A 20,571-nucleotide genomic window follows, 5' to 3' on the forward strand; every position below is an offset into this window, starting at 1 on the left:
AAATATATTTTTTTAAAGAATAATAAGAAAATAATGAGTTATTTAAAAAAAAAAATCAAAGGGTATGTACTGTGTCATCCACTAATAAGAAGTTCAAGCAAAGACAGAACTCAGCTACAGCATTGAGGAATGCAGGTGCAGGTGGTAGAAGTGTAAGGAAAAGCCAGGAAGCGGTTACCATGAGGCTGCCATTGGTGACCAGAGGCAGGGGGAGTGTTCTTCGGCAGACCGAGGGGTGGTCATAGGAATACTTGCCTTAGACTAATTTAATTGTCATATGATTGCGTATGGGAACTTTTCTGTATATGTGTTATTTTCACACTGGAAAAAGCTAAAAAGATGAGGGATCCCTGAAGACTCCTTTATTTAAAAAAAAAAAAAAAAAAATGGGATAAAGTGTGTGATAGAAAAACATTTCCAGCCGAAACCGGTTTGGCTCAGTGGTAGAGCGTCGGTCTGCGGACTGAAAGGTCCCGGGTTCGATTCCGGTCAAGGGCATGTACCTTGGTTGCGGGCACATCCCCAGTAGGGGGTGTGCAAGAGGCAGCTGGTCGATGTTTCTCTCTCATCGACATTTCTAGCTCTCTATCTCTCTCCCTTCCTGTCTGTAAAATATCAATAAAATATATATAAAAAAAACAAAAAAAAAACAAACAACATTTCCAATGTTAAAAAAGGAAATTTCAATGAACGAAAAAAAATATTTTTATTATTATGTAAGATTTTTCTTCGTGTTTCCATTTGCATATAAAAATCAAATTATTTTCCCCATTTTTTTTCCTCTCCCAAAACATGATTTATGCCCACCCACTCCTTCAAAAAAAGATAAGAGGAATATGTGTTAAAATGTTAAGCAGTTGTTATATTGGGTTGGAACTAATAATTGTTTTTAATCTGTCTTAAAATTTTTCTTCAGTGAATAGCTTATTTTACTATGAGGCATGTAATAAAAAATAGTCAGTTTTTAAAAGCACACCCATTACGAGTGCTACTATTAAAAAATAAGTGTTGGTAAGGATGTGGGAAAATTAGGGCCCTTGTACACTGTTGGTAGGATCATAAAACGGTGCCACCACTGTGGAAAACAGTCTGGAGGCGCCTCAAAAAATGATGATCCAGCAGTTTCACTTCTGCTTTCAAGAAGGGTCTTAAAACGATATCTGCACACCCTTTTGTAGCAGCATTATTTGCAACAGCCGAAAGATTGGCGAATGGTTAAAGAAATTGTGGTGCATACATAGAGGGGGATAATTATTCAGCCTTACAAAGGAAGGGAAGTCTGCCCCTTGGCTACAACATGGATGAACCCTGAGGTCGTTATGCTAAGTGAAATAAGCCAGTCACCAAAAACCAGTTTTGTATGATTCCACTTACAGGAGGTACCTATGTGTTCAGATTCATCCAAACAGAATGGTGGTTGCCGGCGTGGGGGGAGGGGAGAATGAGGAGTTGTTTAATAGGTAGAGTTTTGGTTTTGCAAGATGAAAAAGTTCTGAGACCTGTGTGACAACGTGAACACACTTAACACTATTGAATCTAACACTTAAAATCGGTTAGGATGGTAAATTTTATGTGTGTGTGTTTACCACAATTTTTAGAAAGTGAGAGAAAGAAAAAGCTGGCCTAGGCAGTGTTAGAGGATGTTATGGTGATGAATGTATGGACTTAGGAGTTAGTGTAGTTAATGGTTTTAAAGCAAATAGGAATGGGAAAATAAATTATATCTCTGCTTTCTCTCAAAGGCCCAAGCCTTCCGTGAGTATGTCGGTGATGTGCTTTGTGAAGAGCCCAGAGCTAAAGCTGTGATTTGTCTAGGAGCATTTTCAGACCGTTGGTATTTTTTAGTTATTCTCTCTGACCTAGCAGTGAATTAGCTAAAAAGTACATTTAAGTATACCTTAAACAGTTCAGCACTTTCAGAAATAAGAATGTAGGTAATTTAAATTGAATATGTGAGTAAAAATTTTGAGAAAATAATTTGTTGATGGCTTAGCAATCCAGAGAGATTGAGCATCTGTGTTGTTAAGAGTCGTTATTTAGTTATGACTACAGACTAGCACAAGGTGCATAATAAGTAACTAAGGTGTTGAGTTGCAAACCTCATTTGAAAGTAGAGAGAGAAACTAGAATTTTGAACATGGGAAAAATTAGAACTAGACTTATTTCGATTGCAGATTTAGAAATCTAAACAAGAAAAATGTATATTTGGAACACGGTGTTCCAGATTTATTAATAGATCTTGAAACACACTTGCTGGAGCTCAAATACACGTTACCCTCTCTACATATAAGCACAAAGCTAAAAATTCCCTTGCATCATCAGCCTAATAGAGTTTTGTATTATTTTTAATTCAAGTCGGATTTAATCAAATAGGTCATAGCTGAAAAGTCAAAGTGGAAATGAGTGTGAAACTTCTTACTGTTAACAATTTTTTTAAAATATATTTTATTGATTTTTTACAGAGGGGAAGAGAGAGGGATAGAGAGTTAGAAACATCGATGAGAGAGAATCATCGATCAGCTGCCTCTTGCACACCCCCCCACTGGGGATGTGCCCGCAACCAAGGCACATGCCCTTGACCAGAATCGAACCCGGGACCCTTCAGTCCACAGGCCGACGCTCTATCCATTGAACCAAACCGGTTTTGGCTGTTAACAATTTTTTTATGAAATACAAAATCTATTTTCAGAATTATATATTTGATATAAATGTTTGCATGTTTATTTTCAAAGGCATTTTCTTTATAAGTGATAAATGAATTTGGGGAGAATAGGATAAAAAGAGTCATTTAAATAATCGGAATCTCAGAAAGTAATTTTTATTTATCAGTGAGTACATTCATGAAACATTCCATGTTGAAATCAGAAAATTTCTATTTCCAAGCTGGAACCTGTCTAAAAATGCTATTTTTATGGGCATTGTATTATAGTTGTTGTGATATATATGGTTTATAATAAGGTTCTATCAATATATATAGGCTTATAAACTATAAACTCTCAGTTTATTCTAAGTAACAAATCAAAAACCTAGTTTCGGGGGGAGGGACCAAATTTACTATCTCCCTTCTAAAGATGGAATGACTATTGTTTTTGCACACGTGACTGTATATCCCCCCCTCCCCCCCAAATGTCTGAAGTGCTTCCTCCCTGCAAAACTCACCCCTTTCGCTCAGGACTCAGAAATCGATCGTCTCCTCAGCAGAGCCCTCCCCAGCACATTGCCAGCCCAGCTGTCGGACACCTCACCCTCGGCATGACCACCGTGGCGTGGTCCCGGCTCCTCTGAGTCAGGGCTGTCCTAAACGCACCCAGCTGGGTTCGGGGATGCAGTGCCTTCCATCTACATCTCCCTTTAGTTCTGTCTATAGATTTATTCACTTGCAATCTGCAACTTTAATACAACTTATTTCCTAAGCTTTCTGTAGTAAAAGGGAGCTTTAGACCTATGTGAGAAACACGTTGCTTACCTTTTGTGGATAATTCAGAATCTTGCTGTGTTCCCACCATCCTCCCAGTGTGCGTGTGGCACAGGCCTGGGAGGAGTGGGAGCGCACATCCATCCTCCCAATGTGCGTGTGGCACAGGCCTGGAGGAGTGGGAGCGCACATCCATCCTCCCAGTGTGCGTGTGGCACAGGCCTGGAGGAGTGGGAGCACACAGCCATCCTCCCAGTGTGCGTGTGGCACAGGCCTGGGAGGAGTGGGAGCGCACATCCATCCTCCCAGTGTGCGTGTGGCACAGGCCTGGAGGAGTGGGAGCACACAGCCATCCTCCCAGTGTGCGTGCGGCACAGGCCTGGAGGAGTGGGAGCACACAGCCATCCTCCCAGTGTGCGTGTGGCACAGGCCTGGAGGAGTGGGAGCACACAGCCATCCTCCCAGTGTGCGTGTGGCACAGGCCTGGAGGAGTGGGAGCACACAGCCATCCTCCCAGTGTGCGTGCGGCACAGGCCTGGAGGAGTGGGAGCACACAGCCATCCTCCCAGTGTGCGTGTGGCACAGGCCTGGAGGAGTGGGAGCACACAGCCATCCTCCCAGTGTGCGTGCGGCACAGGCCTGGAGGAGTGGGAGCACACAGCCATCCTCCCAGTGTGCGTGCGGCACAGGCCTGGAGGAGTGGGAGCACACAGCCATCCTCCCAGTGTGCGTGCGGCACAGGCCTGGGAGGAGTGGGAGCACACAGCCATCCTCCCAGTGTGCGTGTGGCACAGGCCTGGAGGAGTGGGAGCACACAGCCATCCTCCCAGTGTGCGTGCGGCACAGGCCTGGGAGGAGTGGGAGCACACAGCCATCCTCCCAGTGTGCGTGTGGCACAGGCCTGGGAGGAGTGGGAGCACACATCCATCCTCCCAGTGTGCGTGTGGCACAGGCCTGGAGGTGTGGGAGGGCCTGAGAGCACTCGGTCATTTAGAGAGAGGCTTCCCGGGAAGCGGACTGTTTTCGTAGCTTACTGAACATGTGCTTGTTCTTCTGTTTTAAACACAGTGTGCTTCAGTGAACGTTCCAGTGAGTAGGACTCTAGTTACGTCACGGGTTCACCGCCCTGGGAAAGGGGAGACGAGGCAGGAGGACAGCCTGGTGGCGGCAGGAAGTCCGGTGTAGAAAGCTTCTACTTGGGAATTTGGTTGCTTCCTACCCTTAGGTGAAGTCAGGTGACTTAAATGGCTTTCCGGATTTAATATCACCTTTTTCCTGTCATCCACCGGATTTCCCTACAAGAAAAGAAAATCTTGACCGCCTGCCGTGGCTCAGTGGTTGAGCGACAATTAGCAGGTATGCACCAGGAGGTCGCTGGTTCAAGTTTCAGTCAGGGCACATACTGGGTTGTGGGCTCAATCCCCAGCAGGGGGTATGCAGGAGGCAGCTGATTGATGTTGCTGTTGCTCTCTCATCAATGTTTCTCTCTCTCCTTCTCTCTCTCCTAAAAATCAATTTAAAACATTTTTTAAAGAAAAGAAAATCTAGCCAAAACTGGTTTGGCTCAGTGGATAGAGCTTCGGCCTGTGGACTGAAAGGTCCCGGGTTCGATTCCGGTCAAGGGCATATACCTTGGTTGTGGGCACATCCCCAGTAGGAGGTGTGCAAGAGGCAGCCGATCGATGATTCTCTCTTATCGATGTTTCTAACTCTCTATCCCTCTCTCTTCCTCTCTGTAAAAAATCATTAAATATATATATATATAAAAAGAAAGAAAGTCTATTAGGAAGAATCTGGAAATGAAATTTGCATGCACATTTCTGAAGGGGAGGTTAAGTTTTTCTAAACTTTGTGTAGAGAATATATCCTGCCCTCTTTATTGGAATCAGGACTCTGACCAAGCATTCCTGTTTCCCTCTCATTCAAGCGTGGAGTGGGGGGAGGGGAAGGACACATGGCAAAGAGCGTGACCACCGGTGCGATCCATATGGGAACCAGCACAGTCCTGTGAGGCACCTCGTGTTCGATCCATTTACACTTTCACCTCCGGAATCTGAAGGGCTTGCTGTCTTTCCCCACGCATACTGCCGTCCGCCAGTCACTGCGTTTGCAGTTCTTGGAGATCCCGGAGTCAAGGCCTGGGGCTGAGCAGCCATTCATCACAGGGCTTGAACTTGAGTGAGATAAGGTGCACTTCATTGACGCCAGTCAGCAAGCTAGTCGTGACAACCTGTCTGTCCTTGTTCCTCGGCCATTCTTCCTGCTCTCTGCATATTTACAGGCTGATGGCCAGATTGTGAGAGGGACAAGACCAAGTAAGACTTCTTGGGACTTCCTTGCAGGCTCGGTTTTCCCTTTTCCTAACCTCTGACAATGGAGTCAGGAGAATCAGAATTTTGATAATTCTTCCAGGCGGCTGCTCAGGCCGGGCCGGAAGGCTATCGGGACGGGCTCACGTCAGCAGCTGCTGCTGAGCTGAGCGTAAGGCTGTGCAGTCAGCTCCAGGGACCCTTTCCCAGAGCGAGCAGGGCCAAGGAGCCATGTCACAAGATAAAGGCTCATTAGAATGGAGCCAGACTGAGGATGGGAACAGAATTGTACTTGTCGGCTCCATTGTTTCTGGTGAAAAGCAAAAGTAACAAAGGTTATTGGACTCAAAACATATGACCATCAACAGAGGAGACTCTGGACTTATTTCTGGACCCGTTGCTTCTGAGCCCTGAGTTCCCTTTCTGGGCAGAGGCCGCTGGAAGAGCTGCGGGGGCTGCCGCCTCCCTCCACCGGCGACATTGCCACGGCTCCTTACTCATCCTCTCCTCTGCCCCACTAGCATCTCCCTGTCAGGCCTCACCCCTGGACCCCTGCACTAATCCCTGGTCCTTCTCTCCTAAGAGTCTGCTTCCCCCGCCCAATCCCAGCGGGTCACGTTGCTTCCCAAATAATCCTCCAAAGCCACATCCAGGTCCTGCTCCCCACTCTGCTCACGCGCACGAGTGGCTTTCCTCGGCACAAGCTGAAGGCTCCGTGGTCTCCGTACCTGCCTCTCACGCTGTTTCATAGCATTTCCCGTCCCACTCCCTGGTTTCCACACAGCCCGAGCAGCGCCGGCCTTGGGCACCTGGGCCTTCTCTGCCTCCACCCCCATGCCTGTCTTCTGTTATTTCTTCTGCCCCGATTGCCCTTCCTCCCACCTTCACTTGCAAGAACTCCACCCATTGTTTACAGACCTCCCAAATGCCACCTCCTCCTGGAAGCCTTACTTGATTTTCCCATTTAAAGTAATTCCTCCCAAGGCCAAAAGGCACATGAAAACATGCTCAAAGTCACTAATTGTCCGAGAGATGCAAATCAAAACAACAATGCGGTACCATCTCACACCTGTCAGAATGGCCAACATCAACAAATCAACAAACGACAAGTGTTGGCGAGGTTGCGGAGAAAAAGGAACCCTCATGCACTGCTGGTGGGAATGCAGACTGGTGCAACCACTGTGGAGAACAGTGTGGAGTTTCCTCAAAAAACTGAAAATGGAACTCCCATTTGACCCAGTAATCCCACTTCTAGGAATATATCCCAAGAAACTAGAAACACCAATCAGAAAGGATATATGCACCCCTATGTTTATAGCAGCACAATCTACAATAGCCAGAATTTGGAAACAGCCTAAGTGTCCGTCAGCAGATGATTGGATCCAAAAACTATGGTACATCTACACAATGGAATACTATGCTGCCACAAAAAAGAAGGAATTCTCATCATTTGCAGCAACCTGGATGAAATTGGAGAACATCATGCTGAGTGAAATAAGCCAATCAATGAAGGAGAAACACCACATGACCTCACTCATTTGTGGATAATAAAGAGCATTATAAACTGATGAACCAAAAGATAGATATAGAGACAGTATATCAACAAGTAGACTGTCAAATTACAGCAGGGAGAGGAGGAAGATCTGGGGGAGATAATAGATCAACCGAAGGACTTTTATACATGGTTATAAGTACAACCAATGGACACAAAACTCTGGGGAGGGAGGGGATGTGTGGGAGGGAGGGAGGGGGGCAAAAAAAAAATCAATAAAATATATTAAAAATAAATAAATAAATAAATAAATAAATAAAGTAATTCCTCCCTTCCCCAGACTCCCATAAATTACACTTATTGGCATAGTGCACATGGTACTTGTCACGTCTGTCGTATTTTTTTATAGATATCTTATCTCCATGCCCAGGTTATAAACACCTTGGTGCAGTCGCTATTCTTTCTGCTGTCTTCTCTGGCAGTGGTTTTCACTCGGAAGCCATCAAGAATTTTTTTTCAAGCCACAGAGTAGCCTGATCAGATTTCAGCATTGCTCACACACCCCTGAGCTCCTCAGAGAGGGCACACCATGGGAGAGCTGGAACCTTTTCCTTGTGGGCCAGGCGTCTGAGTAATTCCCTCTGCCTGGAATGCTTCCGCACCTCTCTGCTCTCCTGCAAGACCTCACCAGCCTGTCCCGACTACTCTCGTCCCCAGGACTCTCTCTCTCCTAAGCCACCGTAGCCTCTGGCAGATGGGATCTTCCTCTCTCAGCCACGCCTTCCCTGGAGCTGTAGGTGGCACACTCATAGAGCCTGCCTTCAGCACATTTGTACCGTGAGCGAGTGAAAACCGTGTCCAAACCCGCATCTAGTCCATCTGTATGTGGGGAGATCATACAGACACATACCTGCGGTGGGCAGGTGCCCAGGCACGGAAGAGGGCCGGGGGGCTTTGTGGAGGAGGGGAGGGAGCCCGTGACCAGCTCTGGAGCAGAAGACAGTGCAGTGGGGAGGACATCTCAGCTATGAAGAGCAGTCTCAGAAAAGGCACCGAGGTGGGATGCTCCTGGGTGTGCAGAGCACTGGTGAGGGGGCGGGGGTGCTTGGCAGGGGCTGATGGCTTGTGCGAAGCGGAGGAAGCAGGCGAAGCACGGGCCCGTGTTTGCACATCCTAGGATCTACCTGCATCGGTGTCCTAACAATAGGGCGGTGGAAGAATTCCCTCTTAGTGGTTCTTTCTCCATCTCATTCATCTTAACTCTCCGAGTAATTTAGTTAAGTCGTTTAAGGGCAAGGACATATTTCATATTTTTTATGATACAAAGGGTCACTCTATAACTGAAATTCATTCTCTATTGGTTCTTTAAAAAAGTAGAGCAAAAGCTCTTACCCGTTTGATATTATTATAGGTTAATATTTAGGGATGGAAATTATATGGTATTCCAGATTGGCACCAGAATAATTCAGAGGGGAGAAGTGTGAGGTGGATGAAACAAGAATGGCCACGAGTCAATGACTGGTAGCTGGCTGATGAGCTGTTTGTGTATGTTTGCACTTTTCTCTAATCCGTGTTGGAATGCCGGGCCTTTGTCGATACTGGGTGAGACATCAACTCAGACTTCCCGCAGGGTGCCCTTCCTCACGCGGCACTGCTCCGGCCCTGCCGCCGAGCAGCCAGGAAAACAGCCAGGCTCAGCCCGCAGGTCGAGGCCTTGGTATAGAGTCGCAGCAAATGATGTATGTAGCCAGATGGCGAAGAAGGCCATTGTTTTGTATCCACCATTGTGTTCGAACGCCGTATTTGTTAAAGCAGCAGTGATTATAATTAAAATGTAAATATTAATACAAAGGAAGGAAGGATGCATGGGTGAGCAGGTCACCTTGCAAGAGGGATTTAATCGGAAGTTTAATCTTAACACATCTTTCTTCACCAGAAGGTATTTTGTATGGAGAAGCCACGGAAGATGTCTCAGCAATGTGACTGCCTCTTTGCAGTAAGCACAGCATTCCCTCTTCCTTAGTCTGCTGCTTTTGAAAGTAAAGCAGGGTGTTTTTTTTAATCCTCATTCAAGGACATCTTAGAGAAAGGAAGAGAGGAAGAGAGAGAGAAACATAGATGTGAGAGAGAAACATCAATCAGTTGCCTCCTCTAAGCACCTCAACCAGGGCTCGAACCTGCACCTTTTGGTGGACGGGACAAGGCTCCAGTCAACTGCGCTGCCAGTGGGGCTGGGATCTCGCCCCCTTGGGTGTCTGGTCCTGTGCAGGGTGATGCGCCCCAGGCAGGAAGGCAAGCAGTTCCAATCACTGGCTCCCCGCTGGGCCAGCTTCCAGCAGCAGAGATTCTGCCAGGAAATTCTCTGCTTCTGCCCTTCACCTTCCACCTGGAATCGAACCCCAGCCTCCTGCGCTGAGCCGACTGGTCTTTGACTCAGTAACGTGGTTCAGTCTTAAGGAGTTTACCCATTTGGCAGCTTCAGCTGCCACCTTGAAACTAATGACTTTTAATTCTAATACTATCCCTGGCCTGGTCTCAACGCCAGGCTTGCCAAAGGGCATACTTGTCATCTTGGCCCTTGAGGTCCACCTGACTGTCTCCAACCCTGAATTTCCTGTGTCCCCCCTCCTTGACACTTCCCCCTCCCCCATCCCCACTGCCAGCCTCCGGGCCTGTGCCCTGGCCCCACAGGAGTTGCCAGACCCAGAAATGGACCCTTGAACTCACTGTTGCTTGAGAGATGCTCCATGTGCAGTGCCAGCTGCCCTGCCCCTGCCCCATTCCTACAGGTCAGAACCATCTGTCAGGATGTTTCTCCAACCTCCCCTGCAAGACAGCCAGTCCTTACTGCCTCCTCCTCCGTGCAGCCCACCTGCCCCCAGAAAAGAGGGGGCTTCAAACTCCTTTCCAGGACCCGCAACCTGGATCAGGGCAGAAGGGCCTCGCCGGGACTTTTGCTCCGGCTTCACACTCCAGTGGACTTCAGACTGCGGCTGAGATGTGACCATAAGTTTGTGGAGAGCTCATCCCAAATGTGATTCAGCCTTAAATTGCATCCATCGGTTTTTCTAAGGCCTCTCTGCCACCTGTCACAGACGGTGCTGCTGTCACTGTAGACCTCAGAGGCGGCAGACAGTGTCCTGAGCGCCATGTGGCTGGTCTCTGGCCTGGGCTTTCAGGACAGGGGTCTGCTTACCTTGTAACTCTCTTCTCGGGGGGAAACTTACTCCCAGCGAGCCCCCCAGGACCCGGTGCCTGGCCAGCGTGGTGCCCTGACCGTGCCGTGCTGTCTCTGAGCGGCCTCATAGCGGGCTGCTCCATCTTCGCTTCAGCTTTCTTCACCCGTAACTTTTATTAAGTGGCCCTTGGTAATTTTCTATAGTTTGAATTTAGGTTTTCATTAATTTTGAAAGTAATGCACATAATATACTAGTAGAACTATGCCACACCTAGCGTCACTGCACTCACAGACTGTTGGATGTCTCTGTCAGTTAAGTAATACTATGGATACGTCTGTAATTCATTCCCTACACACACAAGAGCCTGTGGCTCAGGCTTGCTGAGCCCATGAGTTAGCTGAATTAGTGTGTGGGTGTTTCCAGGTTTGTCAGCTCATTTCTCCTAGAGCTTGCTCTGCGGGCCCAGGTAAACGCTCCCCACCCCAGTGGCAGCCGGGTCCGAGTGGGAGCGGCCTTGCACCCACTGTCCGTATTCCTCCTCCCGACCATCATGCGCTAGAGGAGCGCGGCTCCTCTTCCTCCTCACAGTTCGGCCAAGCCTCGCATGCAGCCGGTGCTCCCCAAGGCCAAGGCCCCGCCCCTGGAGGACTGGGTGTTCTGCAGCAGGAGTACTGAGGAAGGAATGGTGTTGGAGCTGACAGTCATCTCCGAATCAGCCCTGGGTTTTAAAAAATGTATGTCAATGCTCACCCCGTCTCACGGCGGGATCTTTAAACCAGTTCACTTCCCACGTGCACAGAACCCCTCCCCCAAGCCCCGGGTGCACTGCTCTCGAGAACTCCCTCCGGCAGCCTGACCACCACCCCTCGGGTGGTCACAAGAGGCTTACTGTGGTCTTTCAGAGTTTTTTTTAACATGCTGTGTAGCTATTTGATTTTAAATTGCACGAAGCTTTCTGGAGCCGGGCCAGGTGATGCGAGAACTTGGGTTCTATCTGTGTAACCCTTGGGTGAAAGAGGAAACACCATCGGACTTTCAGTGGTAATAAAATTATTGCAGTGGAGCCCTACATCTGCTCACTGCACTTCCTGTGGGCTTTCACCAGATCGCATGACTGACAGCAGAGGCCGTCTTTAAAGCGTCTGGTGTGCTTGTTATACCTGAGTCCCAACCACCAAATCAGACCTTTGCTTTGTGTCTGGGCTGGGCGTCCGGATGTCCCTCTGCGGTGGGCTGATTCACTGGAGCTGATAAACACATTCCGGCCAAGCTTGGGAGTCTAGCATTACCTCTGGCTCCAAATATCAAAACAACAGGATTGTTGTCAGTAGCTCTGGACGGAGACCAAGCTCCCAGCCTGAGAGACGGGTTTTCTCTCCTTAGCTGAGTCACAGGACAACTGTCTTGGAGAGAGAGGATGGGGAGCAGGGGGGTGTGAATTCTCTTCAGGTGAATTCTTGCCATAACCTCCAAACCAAGGCCCCATCCCCAAGCCCGCCTTCCGCTTTCCCAGGCCCTAGTGGTCCTCAGGACGCCCCCCAGTTGTCACCACGTGGGGCCCTCAGTGGCCTGAGAACTGGAGAGAAGATGAGTGGTCAGCGCTGGGCGGGCCTGGGAGTGCCTGGCGGCCTGGGCCCAGGCAGCAGGGACTTGGTCGGCGGAGTCAGGAGTGAAGACGCTCTCGAGTGAGGAAGTGGGACTTCCCTCGGCATCGCAGGATGGCATTATTGTTCTCCCTGCTGGAAAAGGAACATGGAAGAAAGAGTGACTCTTTCTAGGTTGCTGATCTGACATTCGGACTATGACATTTCTTGGACTGAATCCTGACAAAATGTGTCCCCAGTGTCATCGGTGCTAAATAAAACCTTTTGTCTTCCTTTTCCTTAGCTCCCAGGCCTCTGGGACAGATGAGAGGCGCATTGCTTGTTGAGAGGTCTGCTCAAATCTCCAGCCGCGCTGCCCTCCCTCTAGATCAGGGGTCCTCAAACTTTTTAAAGTGGGGGCCAGATCACGGTCCCTCAGAGAGCTGGAGGGCCGGACTATATGAACTACTAATTCCTACTGTAACACCTCGGCTGAGCTCACTGCCCAAAAAACCTGGCGGGCAGGATAAGACTCCTCTGCGGGCCGCATGTGGCCCGCGGGCCGTAGTTTGAAGACCCCTGCTGCCGTAGGCTTGGGGGAGGGGCTCGGGCACAGCTCGCCACGCAGAGGCGCTCACACTCAGGCTGACCAAATGGTGTTTTCAAAACTCCTGCCTGGCTCATGCCTCTCACTCTCCGTTTCTGACGTTCCCAGTGCACTCTTAAACGACGCTGCCGGAAAAGGAAGCTCTTACTTCGCGCTTTCCGTTGTTGGCTTAGTGTAGTGAGTCCTGGGGACATGCTTCTGTTTCCCTTGCTCTTTATGCTTTAGCCCCCTTCCTGGGCCTTGTAGGAGCTGATGAGAAGTTCCAAGAAATAATGTCCGCCGCTCACTGTTCCCTGCGGAGAGAGTAGTGTGGGGGTGTGGGGCCGTCTGCAGCGTGCGGGGTTTTCGAGTAATAGAGCCCTCCTGGCCTTGCCCTTGGTTCCTGGGTTCAGTGGTGCCCCCTCAGGAGGCAGCACAGGCACCCAGCCTGATGGGGGGGGGGGGGGGGACAGGCCTGCCCCAGCTCTCAGGCCACAGCAGCCTACCCTCCCGTGTGTCTTAGTTTTAAGCAGTCGGGGTGACATTGGTTCGCAGAACCGTACAGGTTTCAAGAGTACAACTGAGACTCGTGCCTCTTTCTCACTGAGAGTCATCAGAGTCTCCCAAAGCCAGGAGGGCAGGTAAACTAGTCCACCCCAGTGGACTCTCCAATGCAGTGAGGAGTAATGCTCATGAAAGCAGCTCCTCCTCTTTCCCTCCCACCCCCTCAGAGAGGCAGAGGGCAAGTGACCCTGCTCCCTGCCCTGAGGCCTCCACAGGGAACCCCAGCTGTGCCAAGGGCCTCGCCTCCTTCAGTCACTGTGATTCCTAACGGGAGGGCATTTATGGCTGCGTTACCGCGTAGAAGCTGTGTCAGGCTCCCACTGCAGGCAGTGTGGGGCTGACCTCCCAACCACCCGCCCTGCACTTCCCCCAGCCCCTCTCCCCGTGTCACTGGGAGAGGTATTCTAAGAAGTAGGACTTCCTCTTTACTAAGGGATATTTTTCCCCTTCACACACAGATCATCCATTCTGATAACTGACATCATTCTGCGTTTGGTCACTGTTTGAAGGGCCGTGTGGCGGGTTCTGTCTTGCAGTGACAGGGCCCAGAACTAGCCCCGACGGCTCCGGGCGGCTGGGAGAATGCAGTTCAAGGACAAAGTGTTGGGTGGCTGTGGTGACTCTTTTCAGACTGACTTTCCCGCTCAGGCCTCGATGACAGCCCAGGCCAAGTGCCCAGAGCAGGCCCCGCCGCCCCTGGCGTTACTGGGTGGCCGAATGGGCCTCAGCAGGACACTGGTGACCGGCCTCGGGCTGCACGGGAACACCGCAGCCGGCCGCGGTGCAGAGCACGGCTGGCGGCGGCTGGGGGCTGCGCCCCGGTGCTGCAAATGCCCGTTTTTCACGGAAGAGAGTATCATTGTGTTGCAACCCCTGATTTCATGACGAAGACTGATGCCACCTCCAAGAGCCTATGCCCTCACCGGGCACCCAGGCCAGCCAGAAGCGGCCGAGTGTCAGGAGGCTCGTGCAGGATGCCAAGGGCGTGGGCCTCCGAGAAACCACCCAGCTGCTTGGCCGTTAACGGTGCTGGGTAGGGGGTGCCCAGGACTTCCTGAGAGGCTGGGATGAAATGGATCCCTGGACGGCCTGACGGAGGCCCCGCAGTCGGGCTGGAGGTAGTGCTCCCCTCCGCTGACCGACTCACTCTCGCAGGAGGCAGCGAGCTGCTGTGCAGAGCAGCTGCCCCCCCGGATGCCAGCGCTCTCCCCAGGCGGTGCCTGTCCGCCGTCCACGCTCAGGAATGGAGCGGGCAGGTCCTCCTCGCCAGGGTGTCAGCCTGAGCACCAAGCCCCATACACAGCAGGCGCTGCCCTCCGCGCTGTAGGGTCCCACACAGGCCCCGTCTCGCCATCTGATGTGCCCGTCCTGCCCACCCTCGGGGGCCCCTGCTCCTCCCCGGGTGCCGAGGGAATCCCATGCCCTTCCCGCAGGAACTGCGTGTTCTCAGGAGCCCCGTGGGAGCGGATCGGGAAAACCCCGGAGCTCTCAGCCCCGCGGCCGCCTTGGGGAGGGGCTCCCGCGCACAGCCCCGCGGCGGCGACGCTGCTGCTGCTTTCGCTTCTGCAGGGAACTGTGCGATCATAAAACCGTCTTGTTTCGTTGCAGAAGTTTCCGGAATTGAAATTCAAGTATGTGGAAGAGGAGCAGCCCGAGGAGTTCTTCATCCCCTATGTCTGGTCTCTGGTGTACAGCTCGGCCGCCGGCCTGTACTGGGGCCCACAGGACATCCAGCTGTTCACCATGGACTCCGACTGAGGGCAGCCGCCCGCCCCTCCATCAGCACCTTCTAGATTTTTCTTTCTGGCGAACAGACCTGGGAGATGACCTGGTGTGTCTTCTGTCAGAGGATCGGGAAGCAGGCGTGTTTCCCTCGCACACACGGAAGTGGAGCAGCGGTGCCCGTTGGCAGATCACTCGGCTTCGATTCTAGTATAAAAAGGGGGAGGGTCCACAATAATAAATATCAAACCTGCTGTCCCACACGCAATTTTATTTATTTCTAAACCAGAATCAAGAGCTTTTCCAGGAACCCGCCGCCTTAGGCGTATAATACTTCCCCAGGACTTAACTATTTTTATGCATGTCCAAGATTTTTGTTTTAGTCGTGTGTGAATGTATATGTGTGTTTCTTCCAACACTGAGAAATATCAGTCTGAAAAGAGGACAAGGCAGGAATTAATGAGGAAATGAAGTCTTCTGTGTGGTGATTTAATAGACACCATGCCCAGGCAGTCGGCTAAGCCTTCAGATCCCCTGCATCAGATCCCAGAAAAAGGAGACAGCTCCTCAGGAAGCCCAGGTTGGCTTTTCTGCGATCTGGCCTCTGTGCTGTGGCTGAATTAAACTGGGGTCTAGTACAAATCAAGTTAATCCACTCTGTGTTCATCGTTAGGAAAAGAAAGCTCCATTCCAAAAGCAGTCTTTTTTTCTTCAGCCAAACTCGTGGGAGAAGAATGAAACACACGTTTTCCTCTTCATTTCTTACGTGGTTTGAACCCACTGGGGCCTTGATGACACGCCGGGTCGCTGAGCGGGAGGAAGGCTCCTCCCAGGGAGCCGGCCAGCGCCCCCCCGCCCAGCGCCCCCCGCCCAGCGGCCCCCGCCCAGCGCCCCCCGCCCAGCGGGGCACTGAAGGCACAGGCGTCCCGGCAAGTCCCGCTCCACATCCCGCCGCCCCTGCACAGTCTAGATGAGAAGCCAGTTTCACGCACGAAGACAAAAGCACATAATTCCACATGAGACAGCAGCCGCTTCGGCCTGCTGCCGGCCCTCTCTCAGGAAACGGCTTCTCCTGTCCCCGTGTCTCTGGCCGGAGGCCCAGGCCATCGCAGCCTCTGGAAAAGGTAAAAGCCCTGCCGACACGTTACGCACGTCTGCGTGTCCACCCGGGAAAGGCCTGGGCTGCTCCACCTCCCAGGCCTGTGCGGTCAGCTGGGCGGTTTGTCCTCGCCCAGACCAGCGCTGAAACCAAAGCTCCCACGTGGGGAAGGATTTATAGCTTTAATTTGTTTCTGAAGCATTTGATTTGCTCCCATGAAACCAAAATGCGGAGTGTTATCCAGCATCTAGAAGGGTCCCGGAGTCTGGAGAAGGGGCTGCGTGTAAATTAGAAAAGAGACTAGACATGACATATAAACTTGGAAGGCATTTTCAGGAGCCAGAGGAGACATGTCTTCGGTAACCAAGTTCTCTGAATCTCTGGACCCCTAGCTTTTTTATTAACACAAATTGTCCTAAAGCAAAGCAAATATACATATCAAAGGTTAAGGTTTGGTATACAGCAGGCATTGTCAGGGTTGGGGAACTGCCTTGGCTGTCAGGCAGCAGGCAATAATAGATGCAAATGTGTAGGTTTGGGGAAATGCTTTCAGCTATTCCAAGAGGATTCCAGCAGGCAGTGACATGGCTCAGCCCTGCTGAAGCCTTAAGGCCCACCACCCTTTGGATGAATTTGCATTTACGCCATGCTGGAATTAGCCTCCAGCCCCAAAACACAAATGTTCAGAGCATCCTGTGGAGTAGCTGAGTCTCTGGTGGGACCTGAGAAGTGTCTGCAGGGCAGTGCGACGGGCCAACCACTGGCTGCAGGGCCTTCAGCTCTTGTGACTAGAGGAACCCCAGTCTCCCAGAACCCCGTCTCCTCTCCTCCGCCCCCCCCTTTCATCACCGCACAGCAGAAGTGCCACCAGCCTGAAAGCCCAGCGGGGCTGCGGCCTCAGAGGCAGCGTGTGAGCACATGTCCCACATGCCACCGCACAGACCCGCCAGGAGCTGCCTGCTTTTGTGTAAGATTTATTACATGACAATAAATTTAAATGACATCGTTGAGTTATGCTTGCATTAATTTGTTTGTAAATTTTTTTTTGTTTTCCACAAAGTAAAAAATGTGTAGAATGAGGCCATACAGGATCATCCTGTGTTAGGAGGGAAATTAACATCTGATCTCATCCAAGATACGAAGCTGTTACTGCAGTGTGTCAACTTACCAACCAAGGGTTCTGCCACGATATTTATTTTTAAAAGAACGTGCCCCTTTCACTAGCACCTTACTTTTCAAGAGTTCAAGGACTGTACAAAAAAGCCTCAAAAGCAAAACTGGTTCCCACTGCCGCCCACGACGCCGGTGCTGGGACCTGTGAACAGCAGCCTGGCCCCGTTGGCATCTCAGGGCGGCCACGTGCAGCAGTGCAGCAGAGCAGGGCTTGGGGCAGCTCAAAGGCGAAGGCAGAGGAAGGAAGGAAAATAAGGTCCCTACAGGTGAGGCATAGAAAGTACCCTGCACACAGTCCTGTCCTTTGGAAGGAAATCACATGAGCTGGCAAAGCAGAAGATGGAGAGGCCAGTACATAGGACCAACATCCAGCAACTGCCCTGAGCTTGCTAGGGTGCGCCCACGAGAAAGCTTTGGGAGGGGGATGCTTTTGGGCCCTGAGTTTCTTACTCTGGCAACCGTGTCCTTTAGGTTCTGGGGAACAGGGTCTTGCCTTTGGCATTAAAGCTCTTTGCATAACCGAGTTGCTCTGTGTTTCCAGGGCCATCCAGTAGAGCTGTGGCTTTCTGATCGAGGGTTGGGTTTGCAAGATCGACCTTTTACGTCTTAATTTCCTGCTAGGTACTATGCTTATAGGTTCAGTAGCTGCCATTTTGATATTAGGGTCTGGTCCTTGGGCTTTCTGATGCCAAATTCGGGGTTAATCCAGTGTCCCACATCACCTCCAGGAGCCCAAGAGGTCAGGGTTCCCATTCTCTGGTGAAGAGCCATGCTTCCTCTGAATTTGAAAAGCTGAGGAATGGATTATAGTACAGTTCACAGCAAATAATTTAATTTTGTTTTTTAAGAACTCGAAGCATAAAATTTATTCTCATTAGGGCATATCCACTTGGGATTCCCCCATCCAAAACAAGTACCATTCGTTGGGAATTCCCTTCCCCTTGAGCAGGGCATGCTAGTATATGGCAACCACTACTCTCCTGACTCCCCAGGGCTGTCAGAGTCCCAGCTACGCCGTCTCCGGAGTTGAAAAGGCCCCCAGAGGAAAAGCAGCCCCATGCAACTGACCAGGCGACACATCACCAGCCTGTCGGCTTCGGAATCACTGCCAACAAAAGATTTAAATATTTTGGCCGGATTCCCAAGGTGTCCTTAGCTGGAGGGTTGGTTGGATTTCTAGTCCTCCATGACTATCAGTAGACTATCCCTCGTGGATTCAGTGAGCCAGTCCCTGGATGTGGAACCAAGTGACTAATGTCTCAGGTGCCTAGCACATGTGCATTCTCTCTGGAGGAAGCGAACTATTATGTACTGAATGTTTGTATATCCACCTCCCAACTCATATATTGAGCCCCAATCTGCAGTGTGATGGTATTAGGAGATAGGGCCTTGAAAAGGTGATTAGGTTTAGATGAGGTCAAGAGGGTGGGGCCCTCATGATGGGATTAGTGCCCTTCCAAGGAAAGACATGGAAGAAATTTCTCTTTCCACCATGTGAAGTTACAGCAGCACAGAAATTAAAATTGCAGGCCCCTCTCATTATTGTTGATGCAAAATGTCTGAACAAACATGAGCAAATAGAAGTCAGCAATACATAAAAAGCAACATGTAAAAATGCATCATGATTAAATTGGATTTGTCCTTCAAAAACCAATCATTCACCACAGACTAAAGAAGGAAAAGTAAATGATCTCAGTAGATGGGAAAATTTTTCTTTCATAAAATGCAACAATCATTGAGTGATATAAATGTTCACCAAACTAGAGAAATAAGGAAACCATTTGAGCCTGATAAAGATCACCTACAAAAACCTACAGCACACGCATCATACTTAAATATCAAAAACGTTTCTCCTAAGATTGGGAGCAAGAAAAGATGTCCACTCTCACCCCTTCTAGTCAATGGTAGGATCCTGGCACGCATGCCCAAGTACCCCAGGAGAGGGCACTAACCTCTGCACTGACGTTGAAATGCACCACAGAAAGAAAAAGGACAGACAGAAGGGTGGGTAGATGTGTCAGAAGCACGGTGACCTTGGTAATTCCAGAATGTTAGACGCCAGGCTGGTGGGCACACAGGTGTCCATTATAAACCCTTTCCTGTATGTTGGGAGAAATAGTGCAATCACGTGTGTGTGTTTTTAAAAGACTGGATTGCGTGGGAAGAAAAATAGACTGTCATCATTTGCAAATGGCATGATTTCAGATCAACTAGCCCAGTGGTCAGCAAACCGCGACTTGTGAGTCACATGCGGCTCTTTGGCCCCTTGAGTGTGGCTCTTCCACAAAATACCATGACCTGGGCGAGTCTATTTTGAAGAAGTGGCATTAGAAGAAGTTGACGTTTTAAAAAAATTCGGCTCTCAAAAGAAACTTCAATCATTGTACTGTTGATATTTGGTTCTGTTGCCCAATGAGTTTGCCGACCACTGACCTAGACGAACCTACCAATAAACTAGTAAAAGTTGCAAGGTTTCTGGTCCTAGGTAATATACAAAAACCACTTGTATTTCTGCATGTTGGCAACAATTAGAAAGTAAAATTGTGAAGGTGTACCACTTGCAGTAACATAAAAAAAAAATCCATTAAGTACCCAGAGATCAATCTGAAAAACAAAATGTGAGTGGACTTAAACACCTAAGTAAGTGGAGGGCTGTTAGACTCAGGGACTGGGAAGCCCAACCCTACAGATGAGGCATCCTGGGGAGTGCAGGAGGTTCCAGCTCATGGTCTCTCCCTCTGCTCACCCAGCACCCTTTCTCAGGCTTGTCCACCCGCAAGGAGCACCACACACCCTCCCCGAAGAGAGGCCCGGGGCCCCGCTCCCTCCTGCACCAGCCGCAGGTCAGGCTTCGGCCTTCCTTCCTCAGCACCGCGAAGCGTTCCCCCTCGCGGCACGGGCTCCTCGCCCACGGTGGGTGGATTCTCGCCGGCGTCCACCCCACAACCTCCTCAGGCCGATGGCCCATTTTACCGGTTATTTTGTAGCAACCAGGAAATCGTAATTTGGGCAGAAAAGGATTTGCTTTTGGATAATAGGTAGCTACTAGAATCTGGGGAGGCCTGGGAATTAAGCTTGGATGCTATGCAACCAGAAGAAATACCCTATTGCTCCGCAGGATGGAGACGCACCTTCGTGGCTGCCGCACTCAGCACTGAGCATCCACCCACCAACCTGGGGACCAGCAGTAAACTAACTGCCCACAGCGGCCCCAGGACCCGAGGGCCACCCCTCACCCAGAGGCCCGTGCTCCCGTCTCTGGAGCCAAGAGGCAGTTCCCAGGACAAGGCCAGGTCAGCCTGCGGAAGGCCAGGAGGCGGGGAGTGTGGAGACACCCAGCATTCACGGGTGATTCTCAGCCCTCCCCAGCCCTGCCCACAGCTCCCCCACACACTGCACGAATGAACGGCAGCTCCTCCATCTCCGGGGCCGCTTAATAGGAAACAGGG

General features: G+C 50.4%; 1 protein-coding gene across 5 annotated transcripts in view; it reads left to right on the forward strand.

The window, feature by feature from the left end:
* The window catches only part of DYM (dymeclin), a 319,690-nt gene extending 304,452 nt beyond the window's left edge, over nucleotides 1-15,238 (forward strand). For all 5 annotated transcript variants that reach the window (XM_084888932.1, XM_084888931.1, XM_084888929.1 and 2 more), the window contains one exon: nucleotides 14,737-15,238. In XM_084888932.1, the coding sequence (XP_084745058.1) occupies nucleotides 14,737-14,886 (150 nt within the window). In that variant the 3' untranslated portion in view covers nucleotides 14,887-15,238. The remainder of the gene's footprint in view (nucleotides 1-14,736) is intronic.
* Nucleotides 15,239-20,571: the final 5,333 nt, after the last annotated feature.

Source organism: Pipistrellus hanaki, assembly GCF_964339955.1.
Source record: "Pipistrellus hanaki genome assembly, chromosome: 6".
Lineage (NCBI taxonomy): Eukaryota > Metazoa > Chordata > Mammalia > Chiroptera > Vespertilionidae > Pipistrellus > Pipistrellus hanaki.